Source organism: Rhopilema esculentum, chromosome 21 (genome assembly GCF_057945365.1).
Source record: "Rhopilema esculentum isolate cy_ngs chromosome 21, ASM5794536v1, whole genome shotgun sequence".
Classification (NCBI taxonomy): domain Eukaryota; kingdom Metazoa; phylum Cnidaria; class Scyphozoa; order Rhizostomeae; family Rhizostomatidae; genus Rhopilema; species Rhopilema esculentum.
In genome coordinates, this window is record NC_142835.1 from 9,458,698 (window position 1) to 9,478,568 (window position 19,871).

Sequence of the window (19,871 nt, forward strand, 5' to 3'; positions counted from 1 at the left end):
GACCCTGTGGGGTAAGGGAGGTGATCGAGGAATGGGGTGATCGAGGAATGGGGTGTCCGAGGAGTGGGGTGTCCGAGGAGGTGTCCGTTGCCTTAAGAAGGCTTCTCCACGAACTTGATCACGGAAAAGAAACCTCGGAACAAAATGAATTACCCGTTGTTTTGAGGTGTCCGTTTTTTAAGTGTCTGTGAATAGAAGTTGTGCTATATTCCTAAAGATTATCTCAATCTAAAAGCAAATTGAAACAATATAGGAAGGTTGCCTCCCCTTGTCATTTTCATAGAATCATAGCTTCCTTCACAGTGCTGAAGCAATCGCTGTAAAAAGAAGGAAGAGATTGAAATACCTACATGCAGATCTACTTTTTCCAGCGCAATCAGTTCTGGTCCCCGTATGTCGTGTTGATTAAATATTTCTCTGTATTCACCACAACCAACCGAATCAAGCCATATGCCTACCTCTGATATGCCCCATTCTGTTACTCTTTTCTGGTTCAATATATCTACAACAATAATATCAACAACAATAATATATCTTAGTGGTTGCCCTCTTTTCATAATATATTATGAATTATCGATTATCATTTGCATCATTTTGACTATTGTCACTAAAAAAAATTTGGAAAATCGTGTATTACGAGTTTATCGAAGAAACTTGATATAAAAAGAACAAGGTTTTTACGTTTTGAATAAAATACTTTTGGCATAAGATCACCGAATGAAAAGATTTGAGATAAGAGAAAAATTTCAAGAAATGTTTCAAAGCTTACATTTTAAAGAAAAACATCCCTAACCTGATCTATCCTTGGTTTGCTTGGAAAATAAGTTGAATTTCTCTTTCATAGTTGACTGTGTGGCTCTTTGCATCTTTTGCTGTTGAAATAACACTTTAGATTAAAGTAGATCATAAATACATTAAACAGTATATAAGGAATCTTGACATAGTACTGCTGCCAAAAGTGAGGTAACCCCCCATACGGCATGCGTAATGATGATCATGTTCCAAGCATACGCTCTCTGACTCCAAGACTACAAGACGGAGGTTGTAACTCTCATGTTCGTCTCCCCAATAAAAAACCAGTGCTTCTGCAGAAATAGCAGTGCTTCCACCCTAACTTCAATTACAGATTACCAATAACCGGGAAAATGACCGCTTTGTTCTGGGGTGTCTGAAAATTATGGAGAATGATTCCTGCTATGCGTGAAAATTTTGAACACGTTTCTGGAAATCTTGGGAGAATATGAGCTGCTGTTATGACATAACACTTTGAGATGATACGAATCTCTTGCAAACTGCAAACTCTGACAGACGAAAGTAACTTTTCAAGACTGAAACTGTTCAAACCTTGGTTACGAATAAAACTAAAAGAGGAAAGTAGCAACAGAGTTTATAAAAGTACCTCTTCTTCTACTCGAACAGACAGTAAGGATTGTTGGTCAACAAATTTTGACAGCTCTGTGTCTGCATGAGATAATGCAGAGACAATTTTTCCTTCCATCTCGCTTGAGAGTTCCTGAAAAATCATAGCGATTAGAATCGTTGGTTGGGGTTGACAAAATGATTTTCATAGCTGAAAATCAGTGATAGGTGGTTGTTTACGTTGATTCTTTTTGATTGACTCTTAATTTCTTAGAAGCTACATAATTCGTATCAAACGGAAATTAAATCATAATGGCGCTGTCGTACAAAATCTTGCATAGATTAAATTTTACAAAAATGGAACAATAAAATCTAGTACTAAATTTTTTTTATAGTTAAAATTGATGAATACTATATTTTCCACAGCAGTATCTATATTCCCATTAAAGTTTTGTTTCAATGATTCTACCTCCAAGATAAAACTGATTATACATGACTTATCATGAAAATTGATTTCCTTCAAAACGAACAGACATTTTTATAAATGTCAACGCGTATCTATATATTTCCTTATGGTATCTAGTGTCTGGATTCTAATTTCAGACTTTCAGACAGGGCTTGTGGGTAGGGCTTGTGGGCAGGGCTTGTGAGCAGGGCTTGTGGGTAGGGCCTATGGGCAAGGCTTATGGGAAGATATCACCAGTTCATCCTGCCAACAGAAAACCAAAATATTTCATTCATGATAGCATAACAGAGACTTTGCCATTTAGATTAATCTGAGGATACTATTAAACCAAGTTTGTAATTAGCTTTAACCGAAAACCTATTAACAGAATATATTGGTTTCCATTTTGGGGAATTTTTTCTTTATGGGTCTAAGCAATGTGATGTACCTGGGAAAAGTGAGACAGCTTTGTTTGATAGTCTTTGTTGTAATACTAATTAATGAAAAATATGGCTGGAAACCATGATATAGAGTCAATAGTCTACCACCAGGGCCGCAAGATATTCATTCAAATCATACAGCAAAATTACAACAATTATTCACAAAAATAAAAATAGAACTAAAGTAGAGAGTTTAGACATATTTTGAAATGCTAATTGAAAAAATTTGCCATATATTGAAAAGATCTTTTTAAAGACAATAAGTTACAAACTGTTGTAATTTTGCAAGATTATTTAAATCATCGCTTCAACTGGTTTCCAATTAATCCTCATCATCATGATTTCTCTACCTGTAGGCACATTTCTCGCTTCAGCTCTCGCTCAAAGAATGTTAAATAAACCTCTACAGCTTTTTGTTTTTAAAGGGAAATACTGACTTAACACAATTACTAAATGCTAAAATAAAAGTGGAGCGACATGAAACCTCCGTACAAATGAGTTGAAGCCAATAGAAAAACGTGACTTGGCTCCACGCACGCAGGTTAATGCCCATGAGCCCTTGGGTCTCCGAGTAACCCTTAGCTCAGGAGACCAAGATTCTGGTATAGTTGTACAGCACCTCTGGCATCCATAGTACTAAAAATAAATGCGATGAATAAAAGATCTGAAAGGAAATCATACCGGCTTAAGGGTCCACAACTGTTCATTGACTTCACTTATAAACGCCTTTGCCTGATTGACAAAGTCACAAACATGTCCACGGTTTAAAGACTGCAAAGAAATTTAGTCGAGAAATCAGTTTTTTAAAAATACTTTAATCATATCAAATAACATACATGCAAAAGCATAAGAAACTAATAATACTGTACAAACAAAAATATTATATTTGCACAGGAGGTTAAACACAGCTGAAATATACAAAAAGGCTTAATACGGTTAAATATACCAAAATCATAATAAGTAATAATTAAGACAGAAAATTTCTAAAAATATGCAAAAAAATCTCTATTAAGATAAATTCAATAAAGATATGCTGAATATTTTGCCTTTGCTAAATATTTTGCCTTTTCACATTTGATCTACAACTATCGCAGTCCAGGGCTTGGCTGGAAAGCATAATCGGGCCTAACACACAAACATAAATTTGCATGGGGATTTGTAGGGGCAAAATGGCAGCAACAGATCTTACGTACCTCGGACCGTGCGACGTCAATCTGTTCAATTATATTGCTCATGGACACAGCTGATTGATATAGCTCTTGGTGCACCTCGGAACATATCATAGACACAGCTTTAATACTAAAAACATAAAAAAGATTATCGCAAAGCTGGGCAAAATACTTTCATAATTTGAAGATGCCAGAAGGGATCATTCTAAAACGTATCAAGCATGACATCATTGGCCTGTTTTTCAATCATGTGATCAAATAGGGAAGACATTTTATGATGCGTGTTGAATCTAGGAAAAGAAAATACTATCACCCCAAACCTTGAAGAATTTGTTACGAAGAAGTAAGAGAAGTCTTCATTGGTGTTTCAATTCAACAAATTCGAAATATGCATACAACTTGCTAATGCAAAACAAAGCACGAGAAACCGCCGGCCAAATTGATAAGAACAAAACAAAAAGGTGATAAAAAGCAAAGACAAAGATCAAAACCCGGCTTTTCAAGTGTTCATAAGGGGATTCATTCATCGTAAGTCATTTAACAAAAATTGTTACTCCCTTCCCTAACAGGCAAACTAAACAGGGCATAATTTGCGTGTAGTATATTAGTTTCTATAAAATTTCAACGGAATTTATCATAATTTTCATTTGTAGTACCACTTTTAAAAGGGCGCAAATAGTCACTTAAATGGTTTAAAAATTCAGCTTCAGCAAAGAAAATAGCCTTGTGAGGAATAGAGCAGGCAAAGAATGGACCCTACACAGATCAACACAACACTGAAAGGGTGGACAGATGACCTTACTCTCTACTGGATTCTACTGTTCTCAAAGAAAACTAACCCGCGAACAAGTGATAACAATGAATTTGATAATGGCTTGAGCAATTCTTCTTCCTCCGAAGAGAGGGGCTCGTTTATTCGATCATCTTTGCCCTGTTTTAGTTCATTCCAAGATCGCAACGTTTCTTCAAATTCCTAAAAAACAATTGATTGATAAAGTCAATAAACCAAATGTGCCTTTTATTTAACAGCCAGTACCATGTTATACGTTGTGTAATTGAAATTTTCCACGTGTGGGGAAGGCAGCATGTTCATTAAACATGATTTATGATAATGCCTTCACGATGTAAACTCGTATTGCAAAACCAAGACGTGCCAAAATGACCCCTTCTACTAAAACACGTAAAAACCAAATTTGTTCAGTGCTCACATTTGTTAAAGGCAATTTATAGATACAAAAATGGCTTAAACCATCTGACAATCAATATCAGCCAATCGATAAGCTTGTGAGTGGAATCGCACTCGCTGATTGGTCAATTTTCCAATTTTTTGAAATCGAAATTTTCTAAAAACACCAAGTAAAGAAGCCATGCTTGTTAGGAAAAACTATTTTGAACTACATTTACTAAATGACAGTGCAAAATGTATCTCTAGTAAAGGTGCAGAGATCGTACCATATTTTAGTAGGTGAAAAATTATTGTCTGAACCCCAATGGTCCAAAAGATAGTCTTGTTTCGTCATAAAAGTTTTGAAAGGTCTCTTTGCAATCAACAAATAAGAATCGGACCACAAAGTGTGAATTTTTTGACCTGAAGTGACAATATTGTTAGCGATGAATGCTCAGGTAAACAAACGTATTGGCAACATAACATTAAAGATATCTACTTCATAACCCAAACTGCCATGCAAGTATACAAAGGAAAAGCATTTGACCAACTAATTTCCTCGTGAAAGCCGAAAATACAACCTACTCGATGATCTCATATTTTCATTCTGTAGTTATAAATGTTAAATAGCGTACCCTATCCCTAATCAACATGGCCACCCTGTTTTTGTGAACAATGTGAATTATGCCTGGCTCCTGAAACCAAGCCTCGCCATCAACTTGCACAGGCACAGCCTCGTCTGTGATTGTAATCTTTACTGTGTGGCACTGCGCAATCCTGCAATGTTGCATTCCTCCAAACACCTTGGACATTCCCATTTGGCTGGCTCGTAGAACAGCAACAACCTCTAGCATTCGATCGTCAAAAGATGGCGGATAGAAACCCTTTAAAGAATAAAAAACCATTATTCTAAAAAGCTTGACATTCGGGAAAATGCAGGACAATTGATAGAAACTTCTACTCATAACAGTGGCCAAGAGAAGGGGAAATGATCAAGTGCCCAGTCTGCTAACGCAAATCTGAAAAATTCCGCAATCAGGAAGAAATATTTCAGCAAAAATGAAAATATTTGCCAACTTAAAATATATTTTCCCACTCAGCCTCTGGTAATTTAGTAGGTAATGATGTTTCCGATCATTAGCTGACGAGTTATTTCTGCATTCTGAAGTTAATTCACATTTGCAAGAGGAAAATTCAGATAAGATCAATAAACTTGAACACCAAAGGCATTTAACAGTTGAGTCATCCCTCTGTCTTGAGCTGCGCATGCGTGATAATGGCTACAGTGCTCTTTGGCCTTGTCTCATTCATTGCATTATTCGTTATTCTCTTTTTTGTTTTCCCATCAAGAAAAAACTTCATTATTAGACAACGGAATCTGAAGATTTTCTGCCCAAGAACTGCTTGAGGCAAGTCTTACACGACTCTGATTTAGTAATCTGATTGGTTATATGGCGTAATTGATTTTTCATTGCGGTGTTTCTCGAATTGCATTCCATTCAGAAACATGACAACCAAATACATTGGAAGCCTGACTAGGAATGATTCTTAACGGTCTAGAAATCTAACTGCGTTTCTCATAAATTGCTAATGAACTAATCTAATTTAGATTTATAACCAAACTTAGTATAACGCGGATTCAAGAAGCTTTGTGGTAACTTGAAAACAAGAAATATGCTTAAAATCGACAAAAATCTTAAGCTCTGACTTGATGTGTCTCTCGACCCAAACAAACTTTGCATTGATGACCCTGTTGATCGCTTTCGTACAAAAATGTCTACAGGTAATCAGAAGATGCCAGGGAACTAAAAGCCTTGGTATTTTCCACCATACGATACAACACAATCTCTTTGGGTATTCCCTGTCACATAAATACAACATGTTGCAACATATGCGCAACGCTCCATAGAATGCAAACAGCTGCAGAGTGCTAGATGCCAAAAAGATTGCTTTACCACTTTCTAGTACAAAAACATCACAGTTGACAAAGTGCCGTATCAACTTTGAAAAGGTCGAAGAAGCGTGGGGGAAAAGGTGTAAACTTTAACACACAGGAGTCACGAGATTTCTCATTACTCAAGTTTTCCACGAGGTTCTGAATTCGTAGAGAAGTGCGATAAGAGCTTAACAAAGTTTAAAAAGCTGGTTTAAAAACCAGTTCAATGAAAATACTCACATTGACATCCTTTTTAGTTCCCCAGAAATTTGCACCTCCCATGTAGCTGCAAAATAAGTTATTCAGCAAATTCACATGATGGGATATCCATCAAAATTTGGCATTTTGATTAACGATTATATTAGGTCAAGCTGATAGGAAGAGACAAGGTTTGACTCTCTAACAAACAATCACCCTACAGTGGCGCTTCTATATAACGGACGCTTCTCAAACCAGTGTAGCTGTCCGCTGTATAAAGGTGTCCGTTGTATCAATGTTCCTTTAAGAAAGTGTAAAGAATCTTCCTCATTAAAACAATGAATTCTCTCAAAATTAAATCAAAATTCAAACTTTGCTGTAGTTTAGCGTCATCTGTTATAATTTATCAAGGCTTAATGGACAGAACTAGAAACTATAAAAATATCAACAAGCGCTTTTAAGATATGGAAGATTTCGTTAACATCTTCAGGAGGATGCAACAACACGTCAACTGAATATTTAACTCACCTTGGAATATTCAAGATAACGATGCCCTGGAGACTGGGAAGGTTGATTGCATGTCCATCACACTGTAAAGTATCAAAACTTATTATTTCATTGGATGAATTCATTTCTTCCATATTTCATATCCTTGCACTTACTTGAAACAGGCTCGTGATTTTTTAAGGCCTGTACCTATGAGATAGCTGCTAGAAGCCTGTACCTAAGAGATTTATGCTAGCATCACCACAGTGTAACATGGTTCAGGAATAAATGACAAAGGCAGGCATTTGCTCTACCACGTGAAAATTCCTGGAAGGAATATAACTTACTGGTCTTTCTTTGCATCTTAAGAATGACCGCCTGAGAACAAAATTTGGATAAATATGCAGATGTCAGAGAATTTCAAGGGTGAAAAATACAAAGCATATCGAAAACATGTTGTCCACGATACAGAAAAGCCAACAAATTGACTATTACGGTAATAATCCCATAAGTGGATAAGAAGGACATGGCTTATTACCTCGATATGAACATTTTTATCCAAGTTCTTATAAGTGCTGTTAACCATCTCTTTGCCTCCAAGAACGCCATACCATATCATATTCTTTTTTCGACTCCTAAATAAGCATGTAACAGATTAATTTGAGAAAAATATGGGATTTGACTTATAAATGGGAAAGGATGGAGGGATACCATCTAGGCAAACAACTTTCCCCACGCAAAGATAATGGGGAGGAAGGTTGGCAGGGTTAGATATTAAGTTTTAATAACGGAAACAAAAGGCAGAAAAGCATTTCGCTCGTAATGACATCATGATGAACTCGATTGGCCGAATTCTTGATTGTTGTTGTCGTATTGTGATAAAGATTGGGTGATTTGTCATGGGATATCCGTGTTCAAAGGAACGCAATAGCCATTTGGTGTGTTATGCATACAATTTTTTCTTTATTTATAGCTGGTACAATATCTAGCGACCCTAAAGTTGAATATGACAGAATATGACCTCGCTCGTGCACGATAATTTTAGGAACGTTTTTCGTGTGCGAACCTCCTTTCACTTAACATATAACGTGCAAACAGAAGTTTTCTATATCTACGCTATCATAAATTTGGTGTGCTACTTAAAATTTTGGCGTACAGAACTACACTGACATCATTCGTGCCCCCGCCACACTCTGAAAACTGGCACTAAACCAACTAATTTAAACTGCCAACGCACAATATAAATCGCACATGACCAAAGCAGAATTAATGCTTGAGAGGTTGGGAGTATTTTACATTGTCGAAGATTGAGTTCCTTATTTGGCTACATCTGTATGACACAATGTTAAATCCTTGTCTTTTGTAATTTGACTCCTTTGTTTTGAATTGGGAACCACCTTATATGCTGACGGTTTAACTTGATGATGATGACGTTATCAACAACAGAGTTGCTCTATGTTTACACACGTGAGTCACCAGGAGAACAGAAAACCAGAAGGCCTATTTTAAAGTGACTCTATATAAGGTATATCACACATCACGAAAACCGAGCTAACATAGTAAGTTCAAGTTATAGATTCTATGGTTGTCAACTGCCTGACTTTTAAAAATTCAAACCAATTTTGGGGATCTTTTGAAGCAAACAACTCAATCAGTAAATAGCCAAAATCTTTCTTTTTGACCGGAAATGACGAAAAAGCTAACCGCAAAATTAAACCCTGCTTTACACTAGGTCATCATATCAAATTAGTTTGTTGATTACGTCAAATAGGTTGAATAGCATCAAATAAACGGCGAGTTGACGCCAATGAAAAAGCTTTTATTACCTATCTACACACTAACCTGCATTTTTCCGGGTGTTCCTCCCTCTTGTTGTGAAAATCGAGACAGATCTTTGCGTCTATACCAATGCCAAAGTAATTATTCATCACACATTTCTCTTCAAATGTTGACCTAAAAATAATTCAACGTTTACGAGTTTCCTCTTACAATCATAACACAACCAAAAAGCCTTTGACAATCGCAAACAACGAATTTACGTAAATACCTAGATTTTGGGAGGGAGAAAACTCGCAATATTCAATGTTTCCAAAAATATCATATCTTCAGCTTTGAAATCCTCCTTGACCGCTAACCCTGATTGATGAAAAGGTGGTGCATACGAGCAACTGAATGATTGATTCGTTTTGATAATAATTCTACAATTCTTTGAAAATTGGTTTAATCTGGATATGTCGATAAAAAGATTCAAATCTTGGGGGACAGGGGGTATGATCAATGGCGGCGCCAGCCACTAAGCTCTGGGGGGGGGGGAACAAAAAAATAATTAAGCCACGCTCTTTTACCAACAGGGAACGCCAGTTTTGTCCAAAGTGAACGCGTATGACTAACTTTTGTTTGAAAATTGGCAGTTTGAAAATCATAGGACTACATCACAAAAAGCACGGTGTCAAAATATTACCCCTCCCCCAACATTTTCTCATCGAATTTGGACGAAATACAAAATCGGTTCTGCTGAGAACTGGGGGGGAGGGGACGTGTCCCCCCCAGTCCCCCCCGTGGCGCCGCTACTGGGTATGATTATACAGTAAAGCTCAGCTAAGCAAATAGCTAGCAGCTGACAATTAGCAAACAAACAAAATGGTCCCCTTTGGCATGGTCACTTTTCCCTTTCTTACCAGGGCCGCTTGAAATAGCCATCTCTGCTAACGAAAAAGCTACGAAATTAACCAATGGTAAACGGCTAAAGTAAAAAACCCTTCCATTAGAGTTTCACAAATGAACTTACAAGTCTTCCTCCTTCTCAACTTCTGGCATCGCAGCTGCTGCGAGCGCATTGGCATTAGCCAAAAGCACTCTGCTTATGAATCTGTGTGTAAGCTGCTCCTTCACAAAGGATTTCGCGATGACCGTTCCGGGGAAAACTACAGTGTTACTGTCCTGATGTTTCTTCATTACAGTGTCTGGTTTTAAAAATCGATATGTTGGGTTCATGTATCGCGTCGGACCTGTAAAAAGAATAGGACTTCTCGTTAGGCCAAATGGTCCGGCCGCAAGAAATGTAATTAAGCAAAGAAGTGTTTGAGCGCTTAATATCTCCTCTCCACACCGGTTTTATCTTCATAGCATCTAGCTGGGATTATGAACTTCCAAAAAATTAGCAATGCAAAGAATGAAGAAAAATTTTTAGTTCGGTGGTAGGCTGAAGGAAAGAGTTGAAGGTGCTGCAAGAAGAAGGAACTGAAGACACAGTGGCTTAACCATCAGGCAGAAAGAACACAAATATTTTATTTTTTTGGAAATTTAGGGTAAACAATATTTTCCAGTTTTAGCTACAAATTGAGCAAAACCGTGCAAGTGTGTAGGGTGCGAGGGAGATTATTGTCTATAATGTTAAACTCACAACTTTTCTTACGCATTCTTTCAGGTGGTGACGATATCATGGCGGTGTTCTTCGCTTGGTCGGTGTGAAGTCCTATGCCTTGACAAAAATAAAACATTATAATTAGTTCTAACTTAAGCTGCGCAGGCGCTCTTTTCATGACAAGAAGCATGTCATGAGAAATGGACATACTGGGCGTCGAGTGTATACATAATGTCGATCATTTAGACTGAAGAATGAAGAAAGTGTAGTCTGGAATGAAACATTTGATTTGCTAGTTAGTTTTTAGTGTTAACTGCGGCGTCAAAAGGCTGAGTACGAGTTACAGCCCGAAAAATTTGCCAAAAGATCAATGCATCTAAAAATGCGACAAATCTATTTCGTAGGGATACGTTACAATCATTTCTCATTTGAAAATGGAAAATAGCAAGCTTAGAAGCATTTAGAACCGAAATATTTTTCACCCATTATCTCTGGGTGCACCTAAAGAGGCAAATGGCTCCCTCTCCGCGGTGATTGGTGTCGGCACTATTCGGCGTTCATGTTTAACTACGCGAGACTGAAGTGGCAATAAACGACTTCTGTTGTGCATTACTATAAACCTAAAAAGGAGATATTGTACAGTCTTTTCTTATCACGTTACATAGGCAAACTTCTCCTTCAGCCTCAGCCTACTTGACAATATGAGACTACCAGTGCGAATAAATACACTCTCTTTTTATAAGAATACTTTAAATTCTCCTCAAATACTCATTTTTTTCAAATCTGATAAAGTTTCAGGGGAACGTTGCCCGCCCTCGAATAGAAACCATGCTTTTTGAGAAGGAGAGATATGTCAGTCATGCGATTCTCACTTGTGAACATGGAAAAACAGGCAATTGCGGAAAATGAGACACAAATATGTGAGCTGGGGCTAAGCAATATTCTTACAATAATCTTAAGAATTGGGTGATGAATTGCAAGACCACACTCTGTTTTAATACAGAAGCACCGTAAAGCATTTGAAACCAAATCTGCGAACGAGATGTCTACTTTTAACGAAAGTATGACAAAAATAGTCCTGGTTCATCGAAAAATTTCACAATAATTTTGTGGCGGTTCAGAGCGAATGCCTTTTGAAAACATATCAATGCTTTATCAAATTTCGGTCATTCAACAAATATGCAATAAATTTTGAATTTAAACCAAAACAAAGTGACAAAATGTCTTTTTAAATACTTCCTTATCTTTTTCAGCTTCAACACCAATAAAATTCGGATTATTTTAATTACCTTCAAAATAAAGTTAGAAGTTTCTAAAAATCAATTTTTCTGATCTTGTTTTAAAGCCACAAGAATCTAAAAGATATGATATCGTGTTTTTATCGTCTGGCTGTAAGTGTGTAGGAATTGACATGATAAGAAATAATGTTTATTGAGATACATTTTACTATTAAGAATGTTGTTTTTTCCCCTTAGAAGAAAAGGGGCTTCGAAAAAGAAAGGCAAAGCTGAACGGTGGCTAAAGCTGAAAATACAGACGTTGGAATAGTACAATGGTTCGTTACTAAAAATGCCTAACTGGGAGCATGGTTGGTTGAATAACATTCAAAGCAAGCAATGTTGACTTTTTCAGCAAGTTATAGGAAAAGACAACTCAGATTTCCGGCAAATTGCAACTTGCATATTGTAAGTTTACAAGAACACGGTTGTCGGGGTGAGAGCTCTAGAGCGCGAAAGATTGTGGACCAAGTCTGTTTTTACTTCGATGTACAGGCACAGAACTCGCTGAAGGCCTATGGCTAACAGGCTTGAGTAGAAATCTTTTCATGTGAGAGGGGATGTGTTTGATCTCATGATCAGCAAGCTTTGTTGCTTGGAATGTTTTATAACTAGATTAATTCAAAACGCAACATACCTAGGTTCTAGTATCGTTTTCAAGCAAAAAGTATAAAGTCACTTCGTTTGGTCAATGCATATGAAATAGTTTGCTGGTTTGATCTAAATATATGTTTTTGAAATTCAAAGCTTTCTAGGGCTTGATTCTAGAGTGCTGCAAACACGATCAACTATGAAGGTGTAACCTTAATTAGATATAATGAGGGCAGGGTTGTTGAAAGGGGTTGTGCAAATCTGCAATGCGAAAAGTTTTTCGCTATGCAAGCTTCTCATTGACTCCAGATGTTCTATGCACCAGGCATATAATACCTTACAGGGCCCACACTACTGATCCTAAACTGGAGAGGACAACAATGCAAAGAAAGCTTCCTTTTACCCCCTCTAGCCCCAATGGTGGCAAACATTTTGCTGATGCTGTTTTACCTGTTTTCTTTGGTTCAATGTATTTGTTGTAATCTAAATATTTATCAATATGAATAAATTAAGCTTATTTTATACTAATATTTAGCAAAAAGTGGGCAGGCTATTGCCATACTGCCCTTCCCGCTTCCCCGTGGCGCGGGCCCTGCCATTTGATATTGAAAAATGGCAGAAAATTTGCAATAATATATGTGGGCAACATGCAGATTGATTGATGCACTAATAATAAGAGAAGAATAAGGGGAGAAGGGGCTGAAGAAGGAGTTGAAAAAGACGAAGAAGAAAAAGAAGAGAAAGAAGAAGAGGAAGAGGGCGAAAAAGAATAGGAAAAATAATAATAGAAAAAATAAGAAAAAAGAGATGGGAAAAGAGGAACACAGGTGGAGCGGGAAAAACTGAAGAGGAAGCAGTTAAAGAAAGGAGATGAATACGAAAAAGAAATCAAGGGAGATGAAGAAGGAGACGAGAAAGTAGAAAAAGGAAGAGGGATTAGCATGTAAGTGTGGAAAAAGAGGAAGATGAGGAACTAGGAAGATGCGGAATAAGTGGAATGATAAATCAACGTAAAAGATTCTCATACTTCCTTGACTGGCGCTCTTCCGTCGCTCTACATTGACAAGGGACTCATCAATTGTAATTAATTCGCCATGTAAATTCAGATCCCGTTCGATTCTGCCTTGAGATATTGAAATATCCTTTTCGTTGCCACTGTCTTTATCATCAATGTCGGTCATTGAGCTAGACGTCCTTGAGTACGATGACATCGATTCGGAGGACTTGTCCAGCGAAAGACAAGCAACAGCCTCTTCCACCTGTTTGGTCGTCTGGGCATTTTGTTCATCCACAGCTGCAAATGAAAATAGATATCAAAGCTTGCCAAAATTTCAGGACAGTGTCATGGAGATAGAAAGTATTTTCCCACACACATTTCGAAATTTCCAACTTTCCCCAAAAACGAATGAAATCCGACATTAATTCCCGCCCCCCCCACTCCAAAAAAAAGAAAACTGGATTTTTTACATGAGTTAAATCCCGAATTTGAGTGAACATACCCATTACTTAAATCCCGATTTTATCTTATTCCATCCCAAAATGAACCCATGTCGCATGTCTAAATGATATGCAGTAGTTCGTTCGACCAGCAACTGTTGAAACTTCATTTCGGGCAAAGTTTTGCTTCAGGTCACATTTAAAGGCACTCCAAGCCAAATATCAAGCCATTCGTGAAAAGACAAGTGAAATGACAAAGTGACAAATGAAGGTGCAAAATACCTTTCTCTGTGTGGGTGATTATTTCCCTTACGGCTTTCTTTAAACTATTCGCTCTCGACCATAAATGTTCTTTAGGAATATCAATTTTCGGTTTTCTTTTTCTCTTTGGTGTGATTTCAATCGAAGCTTCCTCCACACCAATCTCTGAGTCCGAATGCGATTTAAAAGATTCAGAAAGCTTTCGATCATACTGAACAGCCTCTTCTTGAAGATGTTCCAGGCTACTACGACGATGCGAAAAGGACTGTGTTTTCTTGCCAGCCTCTGACTCGACCTGAAGAGTCTTCAGCAGGAGGCTCATTTTATTTTGCAATTTCATGCATTTCTGTGACATGGATTCTGGGTCGGATGCCTCGTCTGGATTGGAAGATGCCGATGCATTGCCAACCTGTGCCACAAAGTCTTTCACAGTTTCAAATACAAATCTACAACAAACAACACAAATTTCTGATGATGCAAAACAAAGAGACAAGCACAACATTGCAGAAAAGTTTGCAGAAATGGCTTTGGCCAAAAAGGGAAATTTCAAGTGGAACTTTGTTGAAATAAACATACGTCGTGGATTACTTATTTCATTTTTTTATCACTTATTAAGATACAACGAATTTTAGGCTCACATGAAAAGAAATCGTCTTTATTACGGTTTCTATGGAAAAATGAGGGCCGACATTACAATAACTGAAGTTTTTGTATTAAGATTAAGAATCCTAATCAGGATTAAGATTTTGCAATTTAGTTTTCCCCAGAACGAGCAACTGTGATTTGACAATGGTAATACTTTATGGATAATTAGTAAGAGTAAGGAAAAATATCTTTTAAATGAAGACAGAAAAAGGTTGCTTTTCACTAGGAATTTTAAACACGCCAAAGGCTACCACAGTGTCAACCTTTTATGAACCATAGCACATATTTCATATTGAAAAATTCCAAGGTATATCAGTTACCAAAAATGTTAAAAAACGACATTGAGTATCAAATATTGACAATATTATTTTTCAATAAATTAATAATCACGTTTTTAGAAAACTAAGCATATAATTCTCTAGGGCAGAAATTACAAAATCTCACAGAACAGTGGATGAGAATCACTGGGTCCCTGACACTGATTGGTCAAAATACATCCAATCAGAAGCAGCTTTATTACCACTGGCTCATTTCGAATAAACAGAATCATCTTGCCAATACTCAGAAGAGAGAAGGCTTTAAATACACAAATATTACGGAACAAGGCATAAAAATTTATTGGCCAGGATATTTTTCTACTAGAGGGCTTTATTTCCAAACTTGCTGTCTTTTATATGTGAAGGAATTACAATGATTAACGAAAAATGCAGGATAGACTGACCTGGCCGACTGCAAGACCACATCATACTGGTTTGAGCTTAGCATCCTCGTCAGGTGCATTCCAATGGAATCTTCGTATCCGGTTATTGATCCATCAGCCTTAAATGCAACCACTCTACTTTAACAAGATGGGAAATATTCGCAGTTAAATCTATTGTATTAAGGTCCTTATATTGATACGGTTTTAACAGGCATGTTTAGAAAACAGTACGATTTACTGAGATTTTCATACCTGTTTAAATATTATCAATTAAATAATATGATAAAATCAAAGATGTGTGGAATCTTACCTCATGTCGATCCGAGGGAAAACGCTTGACACAAATGCTCCATCTGAAAAGGGAAAATGTGAAAAATGGTTAAGGGAAATTTAAGTAACGAATTTGAGTGAGGTTTCCTTAGGTTCTTAAAATTAACTAAAAACAAAGTAAAAGAAACAATGAAATGTAAATTCAGAAAAATTCTACGAGCGCTGCCATCATAAAAATTTGCATAAAACGTAATCTAATATAAGTCATCTGTTTTGTTGGTTTTTTTTCAGAGATAATTTTTTAATTAGAAATTATCACAATCTCAAAATAGGGCAACCTTGCTTATTGTACACCCAGAAATAATTTTTGATTAACTTTTGGTACTAGAATCTCCCATAAGACAGAAAGAATGGTTCGAAAGAAGTTCTTTCTGACGTCACAATGATGTCATTATTTAACAGATATCTTTGCGATATCTCTGCAACAGAGAGGGGTTCCTTACGTCGTAAAACGAAAACCAAGCGCAAATTCCTGGAGCTATATGTCTAATAAATAGCATGTGAAAAATTTAGATTGAATATGATACAAAGAAATCATAAATTAAGCATTGTTGCAGTAAATATGAAAGTCTCAAAAACTAAATGTATGATTTGTATAATTCGACTCATAAGTTTGATCTCATAAGTTGGGTTAGCTGAACAGTCTAATTATTAAATAAGTAAATAGCCAATCAAGAAAGGTTTTGACAAGTCAAAGCTTGTATCCTATTCGGCCCCGATCCCATTATATTATAATAAATTGTATCGGATATGTGAATAAACGACTTTGATCACGAGTAAAAAGTCAGTATTGGTGATTCAGTCTACTAGAACATGTAACAACCTGTCTAGCATTTCTGGTCTTGCGCGTTCCAACTGTTTCAGGACTAGGGGGACGACCCCTACGTCATAACAGGTGCTTCCCCATCCAAGAACACGTGCCAAGTCGTTGCCAGTGCCCAGCGGTAAAACAGCAATCTGACACTACAACGCAAAACCAAATTTTCTCAGGTATGATAATTAGGGATGCTAGGGCGAGGTGAATGCTAAATGCGGTTTTAAAACAAAAAATCATGGAATTGTTGAAAGTTCAGAATATGAAAGGCAACAGGCAACATGCAAGGGATGAAAGGGGGCACCTAATCACTCACCAGCCAGTAAGAAAAACCCCGTCAGCCGTTGAGGCTACTTGAATAGACTGAAATACAGGCGCCCTTTAAAAACAAACTAAACTCAACTCAATGAAGTCAAAATCAATGAATGATGGTCATCAGAAAAAAAACATTTCAAAAAAACGTGTTTGTATTTGCGATTCGTAGGAATCAGCTCATTTATTATTCACACAGAGCTGCATTTCATTCATTTTGCAAACTGACCAGATCGGAAAAACAAACATGAAAGAGTCAATGATTACACTGCGAGAGCAAATCATCAAAATCCAGCGTAAATGCGAGTCAGTGTGCGTCAGTTAGAAAAACTCGGTTGATTTTGGTAATTAGGACCAGCATCAGTGATGGTGGCTATCACACGGGCCTTGAAAGACAGCAAGAAGTATTTGTTTATGTACAGCGACTCAATGCTGCTTTAAGAAAGTAACTGGTTCAATTATTTTGAGACATTAAGAGTTACACTCTTATTTTTTAAAAGAACCAGCAAATTGAATTTTAGTCTCCCTGTTCTTACTTTTTGCAAAATTTTGAGGCTGGCTTTTTGCTTTCTAAAGCAGCGTCATCGCTAGCTATTTTCTAAAGCAGCGACTCCAGTTTGCCAACAAAGTGGATGAGCCATCCATCATTCCAGTTTTAAAATCCACCGAAAAATCAACCCTAGATGGCAAAATATTCTGCGTTTTTGAAATGAAACATTTTAACCTTTGACCAATTTTGAGCTTCGTGTTCCTATCAGATTGTTCTTATGAAAGAATAAGAGTGTAAAAAGAATAAAAAAAGCCATGGTTTTAATCTGCAATACACATAATTAAAAGGAAAACTGTGTGAGAATTTATCTAGGACTTGTTTCTCTAAATCCAATGTAAATCTAGGGATTAAAACAAAACGCAGAACAAACAGAAAAGCAGATGGGGTTAGCTGTTGTGAATTATTTGAATGCTGAAAAAGAAATACTACAACACTTAAAACGTTTGCATGCTTGTAGTGGTTTGGTAAAACATTAAATGTGTTCTAGATTCGATGTTGTTTAGTACGTCGGAAAAGGCCTTAGAGTATTGCGATATCTAAATCTTCAAGGCCAGTTACCTTATTTGTAAGCTCCTGTTTATCGACTTCTGTCAGCACCCATCCAACAGATCCATCACCACCACAAACCAGTATACGAAAATGCTCAAAATTTTTGGACATATTCAGACTAAAAAAGAAAGCAAAAGAGTGAAGTTTAAAAAATCGATAAAAATCGAAATAGTTGAATGCAGATTAACTGTATGCCCAATCACAAATAAATCATGAATAACAGTATTAAGAGAATCGTTTTCTATGAAGGAAAAAACATGATTTCAAGCATATTTCTTTTCGTTTCCTTTCTTTTCAAAACTAAACAGTCCAAAATGATGAAAATTATCTGACACTTAATACCCAAAGGACTGCTGAACTGAAAGCACTTAAGTATTTTACAGCCTGTCTGTTCCGTTTTTAAATTTCTAGACCGAAAGTTAGAAAAGAAGTGAAAGTAGACTTTTATTTGAAAGACACATACCCAAGAGTTGGACCAGCAACACTTAAATCAAAGACTTGAGCTGGGTTCAAAAGTTGCTTAAACGTTCTCATGAATCGTATACCCTGCAAAATAAAACACAATAAAAAGGGTTAGTAAAGTAAATTTGGTCATGATCTGGCGTTTATACTCAAGAGGATAAAAAGCACTTTTTAGTATGAATTGATTCTGAATTTCGATGCTACTTTTAAATACTGCAATCTCAAAGACTTATTTGTGGATTATAAAACTGCTTATTTCCAAATGTTTCACTGATGTTTACTAGTCCTCCCTGGCGATGAATTTGATAACTATACTAAGTCACTGCCAACCTCCGCTTGGACCGTTATGTTCGCGCGGGTATTGTGACATACCGTACGCGTTCACCTTCGAAAACTTTAACAGATCGCTTTGGTCGATGAGCAAAAAAGATGTTAGTAGGCTTTGCTTATATGTGACCCGCGCGTGAGTCAAACGTTTATAATAAATATAATATAATATAATATAATATAATATAATATAATATAATATAATATAATATAATATAATATAATATAATATAATATAATATAATATAATATAATATAATATAATATAATATAATATAATATAATATAATATAATATAATATAATATAATATAATATAATATAATATAATATAATATAATATAATATAATATAATATAATATAATATAATATAATATAATATAATATAATATAATATAATATAATATAATATAATATAATATAATATAATATAATAATTCATTTATTTACAGTAGGCGTTCTTTACAGTAGTAGCTAAAAGATAAGCTAATTAAAGCCTACTATTTATAGGAATAAAAATGATAATATTATACAGTGATATAAAAGCTATTTAAAGAAATAAATAAAAATACCTAGGATTCAATTAGATAAATAGTTGAAAATAATCATGTTAGATGATTCATGTCAAGAACCCGACCTGTGCTACAAAGGTTTTACACAGCCTGCAGTTGCAATTATCCTTCCATTGTTTGATCTTTACTTCAAAGGTATTAAGAGTATTTAGGTTTTTCAAGTTTTCTGGTAGATCGTTCCAAAGCTCACATCCTAAATAGGACAAGCTTTCGATTCCATGAGTGATGGTTCGAGATTTTGGGATTTTTTTGGATTCGTTTATTTACTGTTTCTAAGGTGGTAGTGGCTTCTCTTTTGTATGAATATTTCATTCATAAAGCTTGGATTGAATTTATGTACAGTGCTGTAGATCTCAATCATTAGTAGCTGCAGGTTTTCTTTTGTGTATGGAGACACAGTTGTTTTCAATCAGGAGAGTATTAAAATCTGACACATTGTTTTTGCATGCGATACGCAGTGCTTTTTCATGTATATGGTTTAT

The 19,871-nt window shown here is 36.1% G+C and overlaps 1 protein-coding gene across 6 annotated transcripts in view; it reads right to left on the reverse strand.

The window, feature by feature from the left end:
* Positions 1–19,871, reverse strand: part of LOC135684827 (diacylglycerol kinase delta) — a 66,942-nt gene that overhangs the window by 1,933 nt on the left and 45,138 nt on the right. For 5 of the 6 annotated variants that reach the window (XM_065200499.2, XM_065200502.2, XM_089114933.1 and 2 more), the window contains 20 exons: positions 18,492–18,574; positions 18,038–18,146; positions 16,627–16,766; positions 15,784–15,826; positions 15,495–15,592; positions 14,150–14,574; positions 13,458–13,724; positions 10,602–10,679; positions 9,987–10,206; positions 9,041–9,151; positions 7,737–7,833; positions 7,241–7,302; positions 6,755–6,800; positions 5,214–5,462; positions 4,253–4,386; positions 3,438–3,543; positions 2,926–3,015; positions 1,400–1,513; positions 794–872; positions 351–502 (listed from right to left, as the gene is read on the reverse strand). In XM_065200499.2, the coding sequence (XP_065056571.2) occupies positions 351–502; positions 794–872; positions 1,400–1,513; positions 2,926–3,015; positions 3,438–3,543; positions 4,253–4,386; positions 5,214–5,462; positions 6,755–6,800; positions 7,241–7,302; positions 7,737–7,833; positions 9,041–9,151; positions 9,987–10,206; positions 10,602–10,679; positions 13,458–13,724; positions 14,150–14,574; positions 15,495–15,592; positions 15,784–15,826; positions 16,627–16,766; positions 18,038–18,146; positions 18,492–18,574 (2,703 nt within the window). The remainder of the gene's footprint in view (positions 1–350; positions 503–793; positions 873–1,399; positions 1,514–2,925; positions 3,016–3,437; positions 3,544–4,252; positions 4,387–5,213; positions 5,463–6,754; positions 6,801–7,240; positions 7,303–7,736; positions 7,834–9,040; positions 9,152–9,986; positions 10,207–10,601; positions 10,680–13,457; positions 13,725–14,149; positions 14,575–15,494; positions 15,593–15,783; positions 15,827–16,626; positions 16,767–18,037; positions 18,147–18,491; positions 18,575–19,871) is intronic. The other variant, XM_065200501.2, reaches the window with a different exon arrangement.